The sequence below is a fragment of the Oratosquilla oratoria genome, chromosome 7 (assembly GCF_046742065.1).
Source record: "Oratosquilla oratoria isolate Oo_2021 chromosome 7, ASM4674206v1, whole genome shotgun sequence".
Lineage (NCBI taxonomy): Eukaryota > Metazoa > Arthropoda > Malacostraca > Stomatopoda > Squillidae > Oratosquilla > Oratosquilla oratoria.
In genome coordinates, this window is record NC_134783.1 from 51,215,954 (window position 1) to 51,239,571 (window position 23,618).

At 40.4% G+C, this 23,618-nt stretch overlaps 1 protein-coding gene across 1 annotated transcript; it reads right to left on the reverse strand.

Moving 5' to 3' along the window:
- Nucleotides 1-1,405: 1,405 nt before the first annotated feature.
- On the reverse strand, nt 1,406-23,579 carry LOC143027153 (uncharacterized). Its single transcript, XM_076188235.1, has 5 exons — nt 23,480-23,579; nt 17,423-17,511; nt 14,149-14,384; nt 8,134-8,285; nt 1,406-5,295 (listed from the first exon to the last, which is right to left on the reverse strand). Exons 1-5 carry the CDS (start codon nt 23,487-23,489, stop codon nt 5,231-5,233), a joined length of 552 nt encoding a protein of 183 aa, XP_076044350.1. The 5' UTR covers nt 23,490-23,579; the 3' UTR covers nt 1,406-5,230.
- Nucleotides 23,580-23,618: the final 39 nt, after the last annotated feature.

Genomic DNA, 23,618 nt, shown 5'->3' on the forward strand with positions numbered 1-23,618 from the left:
CTATCCCTCAGTTCTGCTCCTCCCATTCAGTCTCTTGTTTACCACTATCATCATTCGATTTTGTACCAAAGATCACACACTATTTTTTTTTTCTTTTTTTGTAATATATCAATGTGTTGATAAACACATACTCATGCTTATACCAACAGCCGTTTTCCCCCTTTACAAGGGAGGTAGCCAAAGTCAAAGGCATAAATCTATTCCCCACCCATTTCATCCCCACATACTCCACTCCCATTCACCACCCCTTCCTACTTCTTTTCTTGGCTCCTCCTGGATGATGGGTCATCCCTGCATCTCGCCCACTGCCTAGTCATAAACAATGTAGCAAGACATAACACATCCACAGCAAGGCCGCTTTATTTAATCAGTGACACCCCCCCCCATCCCCTCATGCAGAGAGAAATCCCTTCAGGCTGTGTTAAAATATCATTCACACATACTCCCACATCCCCTAATCACTCATGCATCACAGCATCACCCATACACAACCATTCTCCACTCACCCCTACCTTCTCCCTTCCTTCCTCAACAGACATTCCCCTTTCCCAGTGCTCCTTTTACCCCATCCGTCCATCTCGTCCTTCATTGCGCCCTAATGTTCATTCCCTCCACCTCTGCCTTCCACACATTTTACTAATCTTTCTTCTGTCTTTCCGTGTGACCAAACCATCCCAATATCCTTTCATCGACCCTATATATATATATATATAACAACTCCCTTTCAACCCCCGTTCTCCTCCTCACCCTCTCCAGCCTATTAACTCCTATCATATTTCCTAGGCATTTCATCTCAAACACACTTTCTTATGTTCCATGTTTCTACCCCATACAGTGCTGTTGCCACAATCACCACTTCATACAATCTCCTCTTTGCATCCATTCCCAAATGTCTATTTCTCATTACACTTTTTAATCCCCACCAAGGCATTTACTCGTTTCTCACCTCTACTCCATTTCCTGCCACATTCGCACCCAAGTATCTAAAATTATCCACTCCCCCTAATCTCTCTCCTTTAATACTTCCTCTGCTGCCACTTTCTCTCCTTGTACATCTCATCATCTAACTTTTACCCACATTTATCTTCAATTCCCTTCCTTTTCACACCTCCCAAAACTCCTTCACAAACTTCCTTAACCCCTCCACTGATCCTGCCATAAGTGCAGTGTTGTCAGCAAACAACAACTGGCTCATCTCCCACTTTTCTATTTTAATTTAACCATCTCCAATCCCAGGCCCATAACCCTTGCATTTACCTCTTGCACCACCCCATCCATGTATAAATTGTCCAGCCAAGGCTGTTCAACATACCAGAGAAGAAAAAATCTTGACTGAAAATAATGTGTTCAATAAATTCCTTTCTGCTTGAACCAGAATGTAAGGATTTAAAGTACAATACAAACCTCATGTTTCTTTACCTTTTATTTCAACCATCTCAAAAGTAAAATGAAGATGCAAAAATAAAGAGGAAAAGAAATGCAGCCACGAAGGAATCCAGCAATAACCTAGTCCTGCTGTAGACTGCTTCACCATTGACTGACCCATCACTGCTGCCGACTTGCATTTCTCATTTACGCACACGCATACACCAGCTAGCACTTCTCATCTATACACACACCAAATTAAAATTTCTCAACACACACACACACCAACTTCCACTTCCTTCTGTACACATGCACACACAACTCTTCTCATGGCTTCAAGTTAGCATTGAGACAATAACAAACATTGGGATCTCATTTACTACACATCAGAGAAAGCCATAGCTCCTTTCTAAGAAGAACTGCCCACTCCAGAAACAATTTTTTCCCATTTTCTTTGTGGGTGGCCCTGAAGGTACCCTGACCAAGAGACCTACTGATCTGCCTCTACCATTGGGATTCGAACCCTTCCTCCGTAAAAAGCAGTTGCTCATGCAAAGGTTCGAATCGCAATGGTGGAGCATATTTCCATTGATCGTATCTCTAAGATCTACTGATCCAGCTGGTGGTTGCTGCCAGCTTTCAGGAAACTGCAAGGCTCCTATAACAGGATCTTCTGATGCCACAAACTGGAAACTACACAAAGTAGCCATTGAGAATTACATGATTGTGGATTATCAATGCTCATGATATTCTTCTCAATAAGAACAAGAACTTGTAAGGTACTCTCCCAATGTTTTTAGAATTGTCTCAAAGCATACCTCATTACTATCTTTCACACAGCACTTTAACCCATTAAAGGTGTACAAGTAACAACAATCTTAAAAAAAAAAAAAAAAAAAAAAAAAAAATGAGGATGATTTTAATGGGATCAATCAATATAGCTTCTCTTGATTGCTCATCAATTATGTGTGTGGGGGGGGAGTGGAGGAGAGTTTGGACTATATTACCTCATTTTAATTTTGTGTGTAGAAAAAAGAAAAGAAAAAATAATGATAATGTTAGAGCCACCATCCTGTAAATTGAATTTAATCAAGAAAGGTGGGTATTTCAGTAACACGCATAATTCGAGATTTAAAAAGAACAGCATGTGTTGTCATTACATAGCAATTAACAAATGTCTAATTGTACCATACTGTGAATCACCACTAATGTATTGAATGAGTAAAACAGATATGCCATCTCTGCTTTATACATATATACCAGAGGCCTTTTCCCTCTGAAAGGTAGCCATAAAACAAAGGCATAAAATCCACACCCTCCCTCCCTCTTTCTTGGCTCCTCCTGGATGACGGGTCATCCCTGCATCTCGCCCACTGCCCTGGGTCATAAGCAGTGTTGCAAGATGCAGCACGTCCACAGCAAGGCCGCTTCATTAAATCTGCATCAATTTATTTTTCATACATACTCCCTCACCAACCTCTACTCCCTTTCATGCATCACAGCATCATCCATACACAACGATTCTCCATTCACTCCTAACTTGTCTTCTCTTGTTCTTCCTCAACAGACATTCCCTTCTTTCCCCAATGCCCTTTTTACCCCATCCATCCATCTCATCCTTGGTCACCCCCACATATTCACGCCCTCCACACCTTTTATTATTTTCTTCACTCATTCTTTCCACATGTCCAAACCATCCCAATACTCTTTCATCAACCCTATCTCTCAACTCCCATTCCACCTTCATTCTCCTCACCTCCTCGTTTCTCACTCTATCCAGCCTTGTAACCCCTACCATACTTCTCAGGGACCTCACCTCGAATACATTCACTCATCCTCTCTTATGTTAAATACCCCAAGGCATTTACTTGCTTCTCTCAATCTACATTCTACCTCCATTCCTCCCTTTACTGCAACATTTGCACCCAAGTATCTAAAACTATCCAATTCCTCCAGTCTCCTTTAATACTCACTTCCAGTCTGCTGCCACTTTCTCCCCTTTTACATCTCATCACCTTTTACCTACATTTATCTTCAACTTCCTTCTTTTGCACACCTTCCCAAAATCTGCTTTATAAGCAGTTTATTCACACATTACCCTGTACGTACACTGATGCATTCATTCACCCATCAACCCTTAAACAATCCAATGTGCCATTAAATTTCTTGAACATATTTAGGTCTTCCTCATTCTACTTAACCAAATTACGAATACAAAATCCAACAAGTGTTCACCTGGTCATAAAACAAATATCCACCAAAATGCACATTTACTTTAGAATGATAAAAAGTACACAACTTCTTTACTTCTTGTATTAAATAAAACATGTTCCGATATCTTTCCTGTGCGACATATAGTGTAATTCATATATCAAGTATATTTTTCATTTGATTTCTTTTCTTACACTACACAAAATGTATTACTGAATGTTGCATTTCATTATCAATTTTTTTTTTCTGTAACATAAAAATTATTATTATTATGATTTTACTGTGCTTCATATATACATATATATTTCTCCATTCAAAATTATTTGCCAAGCATTTTAAGGTAATTAGGCATCTCTGGTCTTCTTAGTTAACAGGCCAGGTACACTGTACAGAGAGTCCCCTTTATACGATAATTCTTTATCTGGTAAATTCACAGTTACGGTATTTGGTAATTACTACCCTCGATTCTATTTACTGTTAGAAAAATTCACAGATACGGTATCCGTTCGTGTTTTGGAGGTAAAATTAGATATTTTGAAGAGGAAAGAGCAGGGAGAAGGTACGTCTGCCATAAGTCGAAACTTGGGTTCAGTATACGGTAATTTCAGCTTGCGGTAAGGTTTTCAGGAACGCATATGTATCGTATAATGAGGACTCACTGTACTGAAAATTTCATGGGATATTTTTCACAAGGATAAATTGCACTCTACTATATAACTTCAAATCAATTGAGAAAAACAACAAAACAAACTACCATTATCTACCCAATGAACTCTAGATTACAACCTGCAGTCCTTCCAGTCACAATTTTTCCTGTTATGGTACAGTGACACGTCACTTTCATACTCGTCAAGACTGTGATGTAATGTGCTTCAAAGTTTGTTTACTTTAGCAAATATCACCATATCCAGAAAAGAGAAGTGAAAACATCCTTAGAAAAATACCTGTCTATATTGTAAAAGTAGTAGTAGTAGGGAGAAAAAAATGAAATTTTTTAAATAAAACAAAAATAATAATAAATAACCAAAAATAAAATACACAAATAAAAGATAAATCCATCAATTTCAGTTTAACAAATTGATTACAGAAATTATGGGCTACATTTTTGGTGGCCCCACCAAATCACAAAGAAAACAAAATGAATCATACCGTTTTTCCGTGACTTCACAATTGAATTTGGATCTAGTACACCAAAGGCAAGAATACTCGTACAAATGATAACCTGAATATAATTAATTTTTTTGGTTACATGCAAAAAATTGTGGGCTCATTACCAATACCATTTCTAATGAAGTACAATACTCCAACTGAGAAAAGCCACCTGTGACTTCACCAGTCTTGTGATCAATGCACCATCTTTCAAAATTGTCCAGTACCTTGCCAGGCATCAAAAACTGATTTTTTCATTATACAAGATGTAAGGTAAGAGAACAGAAGAGGATATTAATTGCAGACAGGCCAAAATTGCAAAAAACTTCCAGGGTAGGCAAATGGTCTGCTAAATCAGCATTTTTTTTTATATATATATTTTTTATTTTATCTTTTCAATCTTCGGCAAGCATTATTACACCATCCAAGAAGTAAATCTAGCTGCAGTATACCATCATCCTTGCAGCCTCAGGGTTATTGCAGAACTAGCAGTTTCGGTGTGAGATCAACTTTTCTTGTTCAGAACCTTGGCAAGTTGATCCCTCTTTGCAGCTACAGCAGCTTCCTTGCCTGTAAAGTAACTCAACATTAGCACTTGATCAAGTCTGTGTTTTACTTTTAGATGTACACAAATATGAACAAGCCAACAACAAACTAAATCTGTAACCAAAACATACTCACACCTACACATTAAAATGGGACAATGGAAAAACAAGGACACAAAAAGAAACTCAAAAAGGATAACTAAGAGATCGGGGGGGGGGGGGGAGAGGGAGAGGGAGAGGGAGAGAGGGAGAGAGAGAGAGAGAGAGAGAGGATGCTGAAAGATACAAAGACGGGTCACCAAGAGCATAGCTCCCTTCCCGTATAATACAACTAGGTAAATGTATACACACTTCTACACCAAAGTCAGTCAAATCGATCAATCTGTTGCTTCAGGTTTCTCTTACAGGGAACCCATGGCACCCAAGTAACTAGCTATGAACACCAGTTGTGCCTACAAGTCACTCAAGGAAGAAATATTATTGTCTGGGAATAGTTAGTGCTGGGCATTACAGGAAAAGATGTTCAGTATCCTTGATGCGATGGCTGCATCTTGGAGTATGTGTGAAAAAATATTTTGACTCAGCCTGAAGGGATTTCTCCCCATCTTCTCCTATTCTGCATGAGGGGACGGAGAGGAGGGGGTTTGCCGATTTAATTAGCAGCCTTGCTGTGGATGTACTGTGTCTTCCGACACTGCTTCTGACCCAGGGCAGTGGGAGGGATGCAGGGATGACCCATCATCCAGGAGGGAGGGGGGATGAATGGGAGTGGAGTATGTGGAGATGGAATGGGTGAGGGTGGATTTTATGCCTTTATTTTTTGGCTACCTCCCTTGTTAGGGGGAAAGAACCTTTGGTATATGTATGTATGCATCTTGGGCGGTTTGACTCTGTGACCAGGCCTTTTCTGTGTCAGTACTGGTACCATTCCAATTTACGCTATTTCTGTTTTTGTTACCTCCTTTCCCGTATTAATTATTTTCTCATTTTCAAATTCCTACAGCACATTTTCCTGCAAATAATGTGCATGGTGTATAGCCCCCCCCCGTAATTTTCGTGACAATATTTTGGAAAAAAGTCCCTAAGATCCTCTGGAAATAATAAGGCCTCACTTTTATCACTACAAAATGTGAAACTACACAATATCTTATGGCTCAATACTCATGAACTCTCCATTACAGCATTATTGGAAATATTTTACTGCTGGAAAAGTAAATAGACTGGCATGACAGAGCTGTTATTCCTTTGGAGGGGCGATTCACACTATAGATTTCTCCCCGTTTTCTCCTTTTCTGCATGAGGGGACGGAGAGGGGGGGGTCGCCGATTTTATGAAGCGGCCTTGCTGTGGATGTGCTGTGTCTTGTGACACTGCTTCTGACCCAGGGCAGTGGACATGATGCAGGGATGACCCATCATCCAGGAGGTGCCAAGATAAGAGGGAGGGAGGAGGGGAGTGGAATATATAGGAAATGGAATGGGTGGGAGTGGTTTCTATGCCTTTTTCTTTTTGGTTACCCCCCCCCCATGTAGGGGGGGAAAAGCCTTTTGTATATGTATGTAAAAGGCCACTTCACTTGATTGGTGACACCCCCCCCCTCCATCCCCTCATGCAGAAAAAGAGAAGATGGGGAGAAATCCCTTCGGGCTGCATCAAAATATCATTCATACATACCCCACCTCCCTTCCACGCATGAAGTTTTGATAAATGGAAGGGAGTGGATAGGGGATGGGGAGGTGAAGCTGTGTCTAGCTGCATTCCTTCTGGCCCAGGGCAGTGGGTGAGATCTATCATATACCAAGGGGTTTCCCCCCTCTGTCTCATCATGTGGAAAATAGAGATGAGAAATCCCTTCGGGCTGCATCAAAGTATCATCTGTACACAGCCATTCTCCCCTGCCTTTTCATTTCCTTGTCCAACAGTCTTTCCCCACTTGCTCAAAGTTCTCAGTTGTCCCCTCAAGTTCACTTTATCAAACTGCCTTCCAAACCTATTTTGATCATAAATTTTTCTTCACTCATTCTTTAAATGTGTCCAAACCATCCCAATATTCTTTCATCAGCCCTATCTGCCATCTCCTTTTCCACCCCCACTCTCCTCCTCACCTCCTCATTTTTCACTATCTAACATTGTAACCCCTATCATACTTCTCAGACACTTCATCTCAAACACATTTAAACATACATACTAAAGGTGCTTTACCCTTTGTATGGGGGTTGACCAACCAAGGAATGCACCCACTCTTGCCTTCTACATTTTTTTTTCTTTTTTACTTCAAGAGGGAGGGAGGGATAGTCAATGGTATGTGGGGATGAAATGGGTGGGAGTGCATTTATGCCTTTGACTTTGGCTACCTCCCATGTAAGGGGGAAAAAGCCCTTGGTATTTGTATTTCAATCTCCTGTTTGCTCGTTAAAATTCTATTTATCTAAATCTATGTATCAAGAGGTTTCTTTCCCCTTATCAGGAGGGTAGCCAGCCCACTCCCACTCCCCATCCATTTCCCTCTTATCTTAGCTCCTTATGGATGAAGGGTCGTTCCTAGCCACTGCCTATTAAAATTAAACTAATTACAATTCAATTCATATAATTCCAAACTCTTGACTATATGGATGAAAGTCCCATGTAGCCCTCTACAGAAACAAGCTTTGAAGTTCATGTGGAGCATGGCTTTCAAGTTTTGTGTGTGAGGTATGTGTGTGCATAGTGATAAAAACAATCACACAATCCTACTTTTCCATAAAAACAATCACACAATCCTACTTTTCCATAAAAAGAATCACACAATCCTACTTTTCCATAAAAACAATCACACAATCCTACTTTTCCATAAATTTTCCATAAAACAATCACACAATCCTACTTTTCTTTTCTTCTTCCTTCTTGCGAGCTGCTTCTTCGCGCTGCTGCTTGATGAGTGCCAGACGAGCCAAGTCGGATCTTGCCTCTTCAGTCTTGCCAGCTGCGTGCATCTTCCGATAATGAGCAGCTGCCCTTTGCTTCTCCATCTCCTCCCTGTTTTAATTAATTCAATTATGATTAATTATGGAAGAGATGGCAGTGAGGGGAAGATGGGCAGAATATTTTAGGGAGTTGCTGAATGTGAAGGAGGATAGGGAAGGAAAGATAGCTGCAGTGGGAAATACGAAGAAAATGAGAGTGATGAGTGAGGAGAATGGAGGAGAAATAAGGAAGGATGAGGTGAAGGCAGTTGTAAAGATGATGAAAGCAGGTAAGGCACCTGGTCTGGATGGATGTCATGCAGAATGTCTGAAAAAGGGAGGTTCAGTGATGGTGGACTGGTTGGTGAGATTATTTAATGTTTGCTGGAGAGAGGGTAGAGTACCGGAGGACTGGAGTAGTGCCTGTATAGTTCCTCTTTACAAGGAAAAAGGGGACAAGTGTGAATGTAGTAATTTCAGAGGGATTAGCCTGTTGAGTGTAGTAGGGAAGGCTTATGGGAGAATCTTAATTGAGAGGATTAGGAGAGGAACAGAAGGAGTAATTGGTGAGGAACAGTGTGGATTTAGGACGGGTAGAGGTTGTGTAGATCAGATCTTTGTGGTAAGACAGATATGTGAGAAAGCTATAGGAAAGGGGAAGGATGTTTTTTGGGCTTTTATGGATCTGGAAAAGGCTTATGATAGGGTAGACAGAAAGGCACTGTGGGAGGTTATGCAGATTTATGGGATAGGAGGAAAGCTTTTGGGAGCTGTCAAGAGTTTTTATGTGAGTAGTAGAGCATGTGTTAGGATTGGAAATGGAGAGAGTGAGTGGTTTGAAGTAAAGGTGGGACATCGTCAAGGATGCGTTATGTCGCCCTGGCTGTTCAACTTATACATGGATGGGGTGGTGCGAGAGGTGAATGCTAGGGTAGTGAGTCAGGGATTGGAGATGGTTAAAGAAAATGGAGAAAAGTGGGAGGTGAGCCAGCTGTTGTTTGCGGACGACACTGCGCTTGTGGCAGGGTCAGAGGAGGGATTGAGGAAGCTGGTGGCAGAGTTTGGGAGAGTATGTGATAGAAGAAAGCTAAAGATAAATGTGGGTAAAAGTAAGGTGATGAGATGTACAAGGGGTGAAAGTGGCGGTAGACTGGAAGTGAACATTAAGGGAGAGCGACTGGAGGAAGTGGATAGTTTTAGATACTTGGGTGCAAGTGTAGCAGGAAAAAGGTGGAGTGAAGGTGGAGGTAGAATGTAGATTGAGAGAAGCGAGTAAATGCCTTGGTGGTTTAAAGAGTGTAATGAGAAATAGACATTTGGGAATGGATGCGAAGAGGAGACTGTATGAAGGAGTGATTGTGCCAACAGCACTGTATGGGGCAGAAACGTGGAACATAAGAGAAGAAGAGAGAAGGAGTTTGAATGTGTTTGAGATGAGGTGTCTGAGAAGTATGGTGGGGGTTACTAGGCTAGATAGAGTGAGAAATGAGGAGGTGAGGAGGAGAACAGGGGTGAAAAAGGATTTGGGAGAGAGGGTTGATGAAAGAATATTAGGATGGTTTGGACACATGGAAAGAATGAGTGAAGAAAGACTAGTAAAAGAGGTATGGAAGGCAGATGTGGAGGGAGTGAACATGAGGGGACGTCCTAGGATGAGGTGGATGGATGGGGTGAAGGGGGCTTTGGGGAAGAGGGGAATGTCTGTTGAGGAAGGAAGGGAGAGGACGGAAGACAGAGCTGAGTGGAGAATGGTTGTATATGGATGATGTTGTGACTGCATGAGGAGAAATGGGCGGGGGGTGGGGGGTGGGGTAGTATGTGTGAGTAAATTTTGACGCAGCCCGAAGGGATTTCTCCCCGTCCTCTCCTTATATGCAAAGGGGGACGGAGAGGGGGGGTCGCCGATTAAATGAAGCGGCCTTGCTGTGGATGTACTGTGTCTTGCGACACTGCTTCTGACCCAGGGCGGTGGGCAGGGTTCAGGGATGACCCGTCATCCAGGAGGTGCTCAGATGAGAGGAAGGGTGGGAGGGGTGTGGAGTGTATTTAGGGATGAAATGGGTGGGAGTGTTTTTATGCCTTTCCCTTTGTGGCTACCTCCCTTGGAAGGGGGAAAAAGCCTTGGTATATGTATGTATGTATGTATGATTATTTGCTCATGAACCTTTTGTGGTGTCAAAGGGCAAACACGTACATGTATACCAAAAGGTGCTTTGCCCTGTATAAGGGGTTAGTGTATGCATGTGTGTGTGTGTGTGTGTATATATATATATATATATGTAAGAGGAGTAGAGGGAAACACACAAGTAGAACAGGAGTTTATTCCTTGACTAGTTTCGCACAGTGATGCTTCTTCAGAAAGAATGGTTTGCATTACAGAATAACTGGTATTAAATACAAAAAATATTAGGAGAAAGAGGGTATAAGGGAAGGTCACTTCCTATTCATGGTGGCACGAAATCGTGCGGGTTGGTCGGACTGGCGCTCCGTGTGGTGCTACGAGTGAACAGATGTCCTGTTGTTTTCCACTCAGTTGCTGCATGTAGTGCTGTTATCTTTGATAATTTAATATCTCCTATTCTATTATTTGTGCATTTATTTGTGGCTATGTATATGGCTTTACCAACACGAAGGTTTGCCTATGGGATCCCCTCTAAGTGCAGTAGCCGCATGCCTCTTTATGGAGACACTTGAACAAGAAGAATATATTAAGATAATCCCAAATAACAGCAAATGGTACAGGTACGTAGATGACTGTCTTCTCGTTCTCCCCAAAGACACCAACATTGATGACATCCTCTCACAACTCAACCAAGTCCATCCCAGGATCCAACTAACAGTAGAACACGAGGTTAATGGGTCCCTACCGTTCCTAGATACAGTTATCATTAGAGAAAATAGCACTGTCAAATTCAAAGTGTATAGGAAACCCACCCACAAAGATGACTATATTAGTTTTTTCAGTGCTCACGACCAAAAGACCAAGACCGGCGTAGTCATGGGCTTCTTTCTCCGAGCACTCAGAATATGCAGCCCTGAATTCCTCCATGACGAATTACATCATGTCACCGAAACTTTCAGAAAACTTGGCTTCCCTACCGGTCTTCTCTCGTCCACCTTGAAGAAGGCCAAAGCTGTAAGGGAGAGGAATAACAAGGAGGAAAAAAACATTAAAAACATTAACTACGTAGTAGTTCCCACTTCTGATTTGGCCTGCGCACTAAGTAAAGAATTAAGACACTCTAACATCCGTTTCTCATGTGACGCAGGAAAGAAAATCGGGGACATCATAAAACCAAAGATGGAAAATATTAATACCAACAGTTTAGTTTATAGAATCCCTTGCTCAGGTTGTGATAATGTTTATATTGGAGAAACATATAGGAGTTTGCCAACAAGACTCAAAGAACACAGAGCCGATGTCCGTCACCACCGTGAAACCAGCGCGTTCGTGCACCATATAGATGAAAAAGGGCACCTACCAAAATGGGATGAAGCTGATGTATTACACAACAACCTCAGTAAGAAACAGAGGAAAATGGTAGAAGCCATATACATAGCCACAAATAAATGCACAAATAATAGAATAGGAGATATTAAATTATCAAAGATAACAGCACTACATGCAGCAACTGAGTGGAAAACAACAGGACATCTGTTCACTCGTAGCACCACACGGAGCGCCAGTCCGACCAACCCGCACGATTTCGTGCCACCATGAATAGGAAGTGACCTTCCCTTATACCCAATTTCTCCTAATATTTTTTGTATTTAATACCAGTTATTCTGTAATGCAAACCATTCTTTCTGAAGAAGCATCACTGTGCGAAACTAGTCAAGGAATAAACTCCTGTTCTACTTGTGTGTTTCCCTCTACTCCTCTTACAACCTGTCAGGATGTCTTCATATATATATATGTATTATATGTATATATATATATATATATATATATAATATATAAATATATGTATATGTATATACAGATTGACCTCTCATTAACGGACACTGCATTACTGGATATTGGATACAACGGACAAAATCTGCTGGTCCGGTCAGAGATCTGCTGGTCCAGTCTGACAGTCTAAATTTCGCGGGTAGGGTGAATGCGTCTGTTAGTTTGGCGTTTGTCCGCTGAGTGGCTGATGGCGTGCACTTTGTTTTGTTTGCTAGTTAACAAGATCGTGATGTCGGAGGTGTGCCAGGCTATTGACATGCTCATAACTAACGTTGATCTCTCTGCTAGCGGTGACGTTCAGGCTTATTATGAACACTTTACGAGAATTATTGATTCGTGAACAGTATCAGAAAGAGAAACAGTTAAAATTGGACTCCTTTTTCAAGCGGAAAACCACTACAAATCAACGGATTATTCACATCAATGGACACTGTTACCCCCCTTTTAGTCCGTTAATGAGAGGTCAATCTGTATACATATACATCAATGTTTTTTTTGTCATATATACTTCATGATTACACTTTACAAGATTCTACATTTCTATACATAATTCTTGCAAATTACTAATTACACCTTGCATTATAATCTACCTGCTGCTTAAGCACATATTTACAAAACTACAAAATCAAAATGCTACATGATGCCCTATGATTTTTCCGAAATCTTTTAATTAATATCAAGGTAAAATGACCAATGCAAGGCAGATAAACAGACCTCCTGTACTATGCATATTTAACTACACACATACTGTACATCCTTCAGTCCCAGCTACACTTTACCAAAATTAAAAAAATTAAATTATCTGATACTACAGTAAAACCCCGATTATCCGAAACGAAAGGGGGGAAGCCTCTTTCGAAGAAGCCGATTTTTCGGGTAATCCAGATTTATCAGAAATATATTTCGTGTTGACATACTTTGTGTGTGTGTGTGTGTGTGTCCTGTGCCTCCCCCCCCCTCTCTCTCTCCATCAGTCTCAAGTTGTGGATGGAACACAATTTTTTTTTCGTGTTGACGTACATACCTTATACGTAACAGAGAACAAGAATTATTCCATACATATATCTTCCACTATCCTGACGAACACAATAAAGCAACTCCGCCACTCCCCGCCTCCGTCACCATCACTCCACAACCCTTCCACTACCCACATACTTAAACGCACACACAAATACACAAACTCGCACGCGCGCGTATACATACACAAACACACACACATACATGTACACAAGCGCACACACACACACACATAAACGCACACACACAAACACACACACTTAAACGCACACACACAAACGCTCACACACAAATACACACACTCGCGCGTGCGGGTGTATACATACACAAACACACACACACACAAGTGCACATACACACACATAAACAAAGTAGTACGCTTAATACGTATTCATTTTAACTGTTCTTATCAATTCTAAATGTGTTAATATAGTACATATGTAGTTTTATTTATTTTCATATTTTTTATGTTTTATAACGTTTTAGTATAGAAAAAAAAAATTAATTGCATTATCCAAATCAATTTCGGATAATCCCATTTTTCGGATAATCAGGGTTTTACTGTACTTAGAACGCAGTATATCGATAGCCTCAGAGCATAATTAGTTTGGCCGCAAGAAGAGGCGAAAATATCACCACACTGTCCAGTAACTTGTAGACATAGTAAGCCCGCCGAGAGTCAAAGTATCACTGAGACAATTATGCTCTGATGATTTGTCATCAGCCTTAGCTTATCTCTAGTGGCAGAATTGTCTTAGCTTACTCGTCCGTTGATTAGCGTAACTAACCAGGGGAGATAGGTCACCAAACTTTACAGGAGAGAAGTTCACATCTTTATGAACACCCACCACAAAAATTATGGAAAAATTATATTCCACATTGTTTCTGACTCATAAAAAGCTGCATTTAATGCAGCTAAGCTAATTATGCTCTGAGGCTATTGATATGAAGTACAACCACATACCTTTGTCTCCTAGTTAACTGTGGTTTGGCAGTAGTACCTTCTTCAGGGGTTAAGGCTGTTACTTTCTTGGTCTTCTGAATGACTCTGTTAGGATTAGCCGTTTCTATGAGATTGCTAACACCCTTGGCCTTCACTTCCTTTTCCTCCTCCTCCTCGCTGCTTGAGGACTCCGACTCCTCCTCACTTTCATCACTCCCACTCTTCTCATCCTCACTGTTGCTCTCACCACGTTGTTCCTGAAAACAATTGTTCAATATGAACCCTTGGTTTGCCTTTGTGGAGGCTGAGAACACTTGACTACACAAAATAAATATAAGGCTTCCGTTTGACAACTTAAAAACTTGAATGAAACACAGTAAAAATATATACATAAAATGAAAAATAAAATAAAATAAACAAGAAAACAAACAAATAAAATAATTAATAAATAAATGAAAATGATTAAATAAAATACTTTAGTGCTGGTTGTAGCTGCATTTGACCTATCTTCTCTTTACTGCATGACAATCACCTGATGATGATATGGTTTAACGTCACACACTCCCCCCTATCGGGAGGCTAGGACGGTGCCCCTCACAGAGAGGGCTTTGTAGCATGGAATTTAATGGACCATGCCCTTGGTTCAACTTCACTGGTGGCAGGATTCGAACCGCTCTCACCTTGACCTTCACCGCAAGTAACGACGCCCTAACCCGCTCAGCCACCTAAAATTCAATAATTTGAGAAGGGGAGGAAGAGGTGGTGGAGGGGACAGAGGGAAGAGAAAGAGGGGAAATCTTAAAAGAGGGCATGTGAGAACGAGACATACAGAGTTTTATTCTTTTTGTTTATTCTGTTGACAATGGTTAGGAGTCTACTCTTACCCTTGCTCTCTTTCACGGATGGATCTGATATAGAAAGAGAAAAGATTGAGGAGAGACAGACTGAATGAAAGGAAGGAAAGAAAGAAGAATATATGTTGAGACATTCTGACAGGTTGACATAAGTGGAGTAGGAAACGCAGGAGTCTTAGTCTTGAATTTATTCCTGACTTTTCGCAGGTATATTTTTTCAAAGGAACGGTGTACAAACACTCCATGTATAAAATGCCCACAGCTTGTTTGTACACCATTCCTTTGAAAAAGCATACCTGCAAAACTAGTCAGGAATAAACTCAAGACTAAGATTCCTGTGTTTCCTACTCCACTTACGTCATATATATATATATATACACACACGCATATATACACACACACACACACACACATGAAGAAATTATTTTAAAAATATTAGTTACATTGATTAGACCAAAACTGGAATGTGCAATGACACTAAGGACACCCAGTACTAAAAAGAATATAAGGAAACTAGAAAGAATACAGAGAGCAATGACAAAGTTGGCAACAACTCTTTCCAAATTAACATACGAACAAAGATGATCAAAATTGGAACTACCAACACTGGAGCAGAGAAGAGAAAGGTGATCTACTGACTATATTTAGAATCATGAAAGGAATGGAAATCCTTGATAGGAACGATTTACTAAAAAATAACAATGGAAAAACAAGAGGTCATGAAAAGAAACTAAAAAAGGATAATCAAAGAAGAGATCGGAAAAATAATAGCTTCCCACACAGAGTGCTGGATATCTGGAATAACAAAGAAACAGTGTGTGCAAATATTAATCAAGATTTTAAGAAAAAACTTGATGCTGAAAGATACAAAGACGGGTCACCATGAGCATAGCTACCTTCCCATATAATACAACTAGGCGATGACGATATGGTTTAACGTCACAAACGCCTCCCAGCGGAAGGCTAGGACAATGCCACTTACAGAGGCCTTTGTAGCGTGGAATTTATGAACCATGCCCTTGATTTAACTTCGCTGGTGGCAGGATTCGAACTGCCATCCCCTCGGCCTTCGCCACAAGTGACGACGCCCTTCCTAACAACTAGGTAAACTAGGTAAATACACACACATATAATAGAAATAAATGTGCTGGTGCCACTAATGGAAGAACGAGACGGGAAAAAGATTTCCTTAGTTATACGTCTTAGAACACTACCACTTGCAAGCAAGCCCCATCTCCAGCCCTAAACTTAAGTATGCAGTAATTCCTCTGTATAATAAATGATCTGGTACTCCCTTATTTCCAATAATAATTTCCTTTTGCCTAGCTCTGACTTTAGTACTTTGTGCTTGGAATATGCTGATGGTAAAATTCAGAGACAAAAAAATATTGATGATAAGCCAAAGTGGGACCCAGTAGCGTGGTGTGACTGTACTTGCTCATGATTGGCTAGACAGTGGTTCTTAGCAGGGGTTGCAAAATCCATTCCTATGAGGTGCGAAGATGCTGTGACTTATATAATAAATTCTAGATGGGGGTGTGAGAACCGGTTTGTGATCTGAAGGGAGTGCGAACAGAAGAAGAAAAGCCCAGACAGTGAACACCACTGATATTTCAATGCCTTTTCTCCCACTATGAGACTGATGTATTAGTTCTTTTTGGAGATTACAACTTGTTCACTTCGCATGCCTAAATACCAATAATACATACATATACCAAAGGCTTTTCCCCCCTTACATGGGAGGCAGCCAAAAAGAAAAAGGCATAAAAACCATTCCACCCCTAAATACCCTCCACTCCCCTCCATCCTCCCTCTGATCTTGGCACCTCCTGGATGATGGGTCATCCCTGCATCTTGTCCACTGCCCTGGGTCAGAGGCAATGTCGCAAGACACAGCACATCCACGGCAAGGCCGCTTCATTAAATCGGCGTCCCCCCATGTAGAATAGGTGAAGACGGGGAGAAATCCCTTTGGGCTGCGTCAAATTTTTCTCACAAATACCAATAATAAGCATTGTAATTTCCCTCACAAGTGTTTAAAAATGTCTGGAATTTCCACTACAAATGACAAAATACTTGTTCAATTGACAACTTGAATGCAGACTGTACAGGTACAGCACATATAATTTTTATTTATTTATTTATTTATTATTTCTTTTGCCTTGGTGCCTAAATAACCTGTAGTTTTGTTACTCCATACAATTACTTGGATTTCAAGGTCACTTCACCAATATTTATGTTATAGAAAAGGTTCTTTGCATCAGGTTTATGTTATAGAAATGGTCTTTCTATAGAGGGTTTACTGTATCTTCATGAAATGTCAAAAATTTTTAGATAACACAGATGAGATGAAGAAAAAAATTAAACTAAAATAAATAAATGAATGAATATAAAAAAGAGACAAAAATAAAAAGAAAACATAAAATGCTCTCCCCACTTACTCTCCACTGTCGAGCCTTCTCCTCTTTCTTTTTCTCTTCTTCCACAGCCTCAAAGTTTGTAAAGTGGCGGCGCCCTCCCTTATGATGTCCTGTAACGAGTAAATAAAGTACATTATTACACGGCAATTCAGCTGCAAACCTGAGCAAATCAACAAATTCTGTTCAGAACACCCAGTTGACCAATTGATATAGACTACCTGCAGAAGATAGTCACATTCAAAGGTTATTTACTATCACATGGCTTTAATATGAGGAAAAAAAAAAAAAAAAAAAAAAAAAAAAATCTTGTTATACTAAATTTTCTAAGAGGATTTATATATATATGAAAAAAAAAAAATTGTATAATAAGAGGATTTATATTTGTCAAAATTAATATTAATATGGTAAATTCATAGTTTGTTTACCTTGGCTAGGTATCATGCACCTTACCATTGGGTCAAGGAAACTTTGACACCCACCCCTTGGCTTGATAATACGAGGGGTGATCAAAAAGTAATGACAGTGATACCATATATTTTCACGGTACAGAGGTAAATCCAAATAGTGGCCTACATTCCTTCAAAGTACTCCCCTCCTGCCTATATGCAACGTTCCATCCTCTTTCGCCACTTCATGAAGCACTCACGGTACTCAGAAGCCGATATACCTCGTAGCTCTGAATTGACTGCTCACGCCAGATCTTGGATGTGATGAAACAGCTTCCCTGCGATCACACCCTTGATCTTTGGAAACAACCAAAAATCACAGGGAGCAAGGTCAGGCGAGTAGGGTGGGTGCAGTCTTGGCCTGATATTCCAGGACTCAAGGAAGGACGTGATCAGTGTAGTACTGGGCTGTGATAGTACACTGTTGAGGCATTACATCCACACACATTGGTCCTTGTGAATTGAAGAAGATGGTGAAAAGGCGCTTCCTGCTGCGAAATCCTTCCTTCAGAATCTGAGGTCGAGGTTCTTCATCACTCAACCACACCATGTTAGACTGTGGTGGTGAAGAAAGAAATCCAACACTCGTCTCCGGTAGCTACATCTGAGAACCGTTTCGGACCATTTGGCTCGAATTCAGCCAGCCATAGACGACAAATCCGCACCTGTTCGCTCTTCTGCTCTTCCGTAAGCAAATGAGGTATCCATCGAGCACACTTCTTCCTCAGCCCTAAGTGTTCATGCACGTTGTCATGTGCGCTCCCATAACTGACACCGAGCTCCAAGGATAAGAATCGAAGAGTAACAGTTGGATCTTCGTCAATGATGGCCCACGCACGGACCGTCGTTGCTTCGGTCACGGATGTCCGAGGGCGGCCAGGACGATGATCATCTTCTAGCTGCAATTTTCCGGCTACGAAAGCTCGAATCCAGCGGGAAACAGTTTCCAGTGATGGAGTAGACTCGGGAAAAACTTGCAACAATTCCTCTCTGATCTCCGTTGCTTTTTTTCCCGAGTTTCCACCTTGTGAAGGTGTAGAATCTGCAGCCTTCTTTCGAAAAATCCATGTTTCCGGTTAGAGAGGCAAACCAACAATGACGCAATCGCACAGCGCAACGATAAAATGTAAGCTAGACAAACAGCGACAAGCTCAAACATGTAACAACAGGCAACACTTGCTGCCCCTTGCTCCCCGCCCCCCCAACACTTATAGTCTCTCAGCTACGAGTCCGACTGTCATTACTTTCTGATCACCCCTAATACACCCAAAGTTAGGTCTGGTTGGGTAAGGTATGGTTAGGTCTAGTTCCTGAGATACATTAGGTTTGGCTGGATCTGGAACCTGGTTAGGTTAACTCGGATCATTTAACCTCTACAATAGGAGTCAAATATTTGTGGGCGCATCATGTTGCCTGATGTGCATCACAGTATGTGAATTATAAAATATAAAGTTACTGCTATTATACTTATTCTCTTTCACCCTGAATAAATATGTGACGGAAAACCTTATCAAGCCTGTTCACAAAATAGTTTTTTTTTCAGCTATAACTATGAAACAAATATAATGAGAACACTGATGCCAGCATCCTCATATACTCCACTTGTGGCTCATGTAGGTGTCATCATATTGATGACACCTATATTCTTTAGGACACTGTACCAACATCATCCTGTTGATGGTGTGTATGGGGTGCAGCGAGAGTGTGTGAAAGAAGAAAGTTGAAGATAAATGTGGGTAAAAGTAAGGTGATGAGATGTACACGGGGTGAAAGTGGCAGCAGACTGGAAGTGAGCATTAAGGAGGAAGTGGATAGCTTTAGATACTTGGGTGCAAATGTGGCAGGAAAGGGTGGAGTGGAGGCAGAGGTAGAGTGTAGATTGAGAGAAGCGAGTAAATGTCTTGGTGTATTAAAAAGTGTAATGAAGAATAGATATTTGGGAATGGAGGCTAAGAGGAGACTGTATGAAGGAGTGATTGTGCCAACAGCACTGTATGGGGCAGAAACATGGAACATAAGAGGGGAAGAGAGAAGGAGTTTGAATGTGTTTGAGATGAGGTGTCTGAGAAGTATGATGGGGGTTACCAGGCTGGATAGAGTGAGAAATGAGGAGGTGAGGAGGAGAACAGGGGTGGTAAGGAAGTTGGGAGATAGGGTTGATGAAAGAGTATTGGGATGGTTTGGACATATGGAGAGAATGAATGAAGAAAGACTAGTAAAAGAGGTATGGAAGGCAGATGTGGAGGGAGTGAACATGATGGGGCATCCTAGGATGAGATGGATGGGTGGGGTGAAGGGGTATTTGGGGAAGAGGGGAATGTCTGTTGAGGAAGGACGGGGGAGGACAGAAGACGGGGGTGAATGGAGAATGGTTTTATATGGATGATGTTGTGATGCATGAGGTGGAATGGGTGGGAGGATGGGGGGCAAGGTAGTATGTGTGAGGAAAAATTTGACGCAGCCTGAAGGGATTTCTCCCTCTCCTTTTCTGCAGTGGGGGGGCAGAGAGGGGGGGGGGTTCGCCGATTTAATGAAGTGACCTTGCTGTGGATGTGCTGTATCTTGTGACACTGCCTCTAACCCAGGGCAGTGGACAGGATGCAGGGATGACCTGTCATCCAGGAAGTGCCAAGATAAGAGGGAGGGTAGAGGGGAGTGGAGTGTATTTAGGGATGAAATGGGTGGGAATGGTTTTTATGCCTTTTTCTTTTTGGCTACCTGCCTTGTAAGGGGGAAAAAGCCTTAGTGTATGTATGTATGTTCTTTTAAGTTAGCTCTATCCAGCCTTTGTCTGAAGCCACCTGGAATATGAACAAGCTGCCTGGTCACCAAGGCATATAAGTTTGGCAAACAGTCCCGTCTCCCCAAGGAATGGGACTGTGGCATTCCTTGGGGAGACGGGACTGCTCGGACAGACAGTCTAGGGAACGACAACAACGACAAGTTTGGCAAACGAGATCAAGTACGAGCAACATAGTGGGTGGATGAACTCCAGCATCTTGACTATATGGACTGACTTACGGTGAAGAAGAAAATACCACCATAAAAATCTTATGATCTTTCCTTATACAAACCTTTCCCTTTCTAGGATATATACAAGAATTATATAAGGAAAGAATTTTTTTAACAATACCACTGTTAGATCTCTAAACCTTCCTACATTGAAATTCAGATGCTGCAGAGCGGACATGATTGAGACTTGGAAGCATTTTGATCAATATAATGAGCCGATGCTTCTAGCATCCTTCAGACTTCTGCACAGGCCCAATCGTTGGCACACTAGGCAACTGAACCAACATCATCCTGTTGTTGTTGTCGTTCCTTAGACTGTCTGTCCGAGCAGTCCTGTCTCCCCAAGGAATGCTACAGCCGAAACTGGGTTTTCCCACAAATCCTTTATAGAGTGTATGTTGTGTTGTTTGCGTGCATGATTGTGTATAATGCAGTCTTCCATTATGTGTTGTATGGTATGGGGTGAAGTGTTACAACCTGGGCAGCTGTTCACAATGCGGTCATCCAGCCTCATCCTGTTGATGGAGTATATAGGGTGCAGCGAAATGGCCTCTACTATCAGACGGTATTAACGTGGAACAGTCTCCCATTGGTGGTTGCTGAGGCTGTATCATTAAATGCCTTCAAAAACTGTCTAGGTAATCAGTGGAATAACATTGAAATTAAATCTGACCTGACCAAACCACCGCCACAGTCAACACATGGAACACCACAAAATGAGAGCAGCAGTCATTGACAACTGGACTGTGATTTGTACTCAAGCGTGTATTTTCTTAATTTTCCCAACTAAAACACCAATTTCCTGTGATCCTTCACATTGTTGGGGCATGGGGTGTGTTAAAACAAAACAAGGGATTTCTGATAGGAGTGAATATTTGGTTTCTTCAAAACACACAAAAAACCAATCAAGATCAATTCCATCTCTAAAGAAAGATGGGCATATAAGTAAAAAAAAAAAAATGAAATATAAGTGTCCTTTAAACGTTCATGCTTTTTGTGTTATCCTCGGCAATTTACATTTATTATTTCGAACTATGTGTTCTTGTCATTATTTGCACTTCATGTACATTGATTTATTGCCAAATAAAGTCTATCTATCTATCTCTATCTATCTAAAAAGAATAATTGGAGATGAGGTTTTCTCTTCAGTGCAATATAGCACTTGAAAATTAAATATTAATTTTGTAAATTATGATACATCAATGTAATAAATATTTTTCTTATTGGAAATCAATGACGGAAAACACTGCTGAGAGCTATGCACACATGAATGAAGTCGTGTCAAGTCCTTTAGATGCCATCTTTGTTTTGATAGATTCAGAAGTCGAAGACGATGACAATGACCCTGATGACTTCCAGAATTACAGATCATACTGCATTACTAAATGCAGGTTAGGTTAGAATGATCATACTTTAATTTCTTTGACCTCTGCTTCTACCAAGACAAAGATTATAGATAGTGTCTCAAGCAGTCGAGGTGGTTACATTTGTTTGTGTATAGCTTTTAGCAACTTTTTTGTTTTTGATTTCTGCCGAGAATAATGTATATTACACTAATGTATTAAAACTTACCAAATTATTTAATTTTCCATTGCAATATAATATTGTGTAGATGTGCACTTCTAACAATTTAGTTTTGACAATTTGGTAACAAGCAAATTGATTTATTCATTCTATTATCATTATTATTATTTTTCTTAGCCTGAAATATTTATTTTCTCTGAAATGGTTAGAAGCTACTGCACAATGTAAATTTTATATATCTACATGAAACTTTCTGGAATTTTACAATTTTTGTTGCAAAATAATTTAGCACTGGCGGGGTGGAGGAAGAAAATGAGTTTCTTAGTGGAACCTCAAAAATTCCTGCACCCTTTCAAACAGATACTATTATGATTATCTATATAATAATTATAATAATATATTTTTATGTAATTTCTTTTCCAACTTCAGTGCTTCACCAAGCTGCAAGCATGATGTAACAACTTACCAACTTCTCTCAAATGTACATGTAGCCCTCAATACAAGCATATTTTTGACTGATCAAGAAAAGTGCCTCAATTGAGTTGTGTGAAAATTTAATAAAACTCTCCAAACTATAGAAATATGCTTGAAAACAAATTTGCACACCAACCACATGCATGCTGAACAATTTGACATATTGGTACTTATCACTCCAATTTTCATTTGAACGTAATAAAAACAATTTATTTGGATGCAAAATGCCAATTACATATTTCAGTAATATTTCTGAACAGAAATCTGGCTTATTTTATGACTAACGACTAAATTGCCAAATTCTACGGATCTGAATCCTCCAATGCCTTCACATCTGACAAGTGGTTTGAGAACTTTCCTCCAAAGTAGTTATGAAAGGAAATATGTATCATGTCCATCAAATAATATGATTTTCAAACTGTAAACCAATTATTATACCAATGAGGGAAATAAAATGGCATTACAGTGAAAATTGCCTTGCCAGGTTCTTTTGTTTTTACATTCGGGACTTCTTGTGAATATCCATAATTCTATAGTTACAACAAATAATTATTGTACAAGACCATAAACATATTCCCGAAATAACCTTAATTTTAAATGTTATATGTAAGCATAACCTTACTTTTGGGCATTGTTACTAGTGTAAATTTCAACTACTACGCGATCACTTCCCTCCTTCGGCAAGGAAACTGATGCAACTGACATTCTTAGGTACCAGAAATTTTCTCAGAAATATATTTAAAAATCTTGTTTGATATGTC

Coding starts and splice junctions, on each gene's coding strand:
- LOC143027153 (XM_076188235.1), bottom strand. Junction 8,286..14,148: donor CAGTTAACTAGGAGACAAAG/GTATGTGGTTGT, acceptor TAATTAAAACAG/GGAGGAGATGGAGAAGCAAA. Junction 5,296..8,133: donor GAAGGAAGAAGAAAAGAAAA/GTAGGATTGTGT, acceptor GTTACTTTACAG/GCAAGGAAGCTGCTGTAGCT.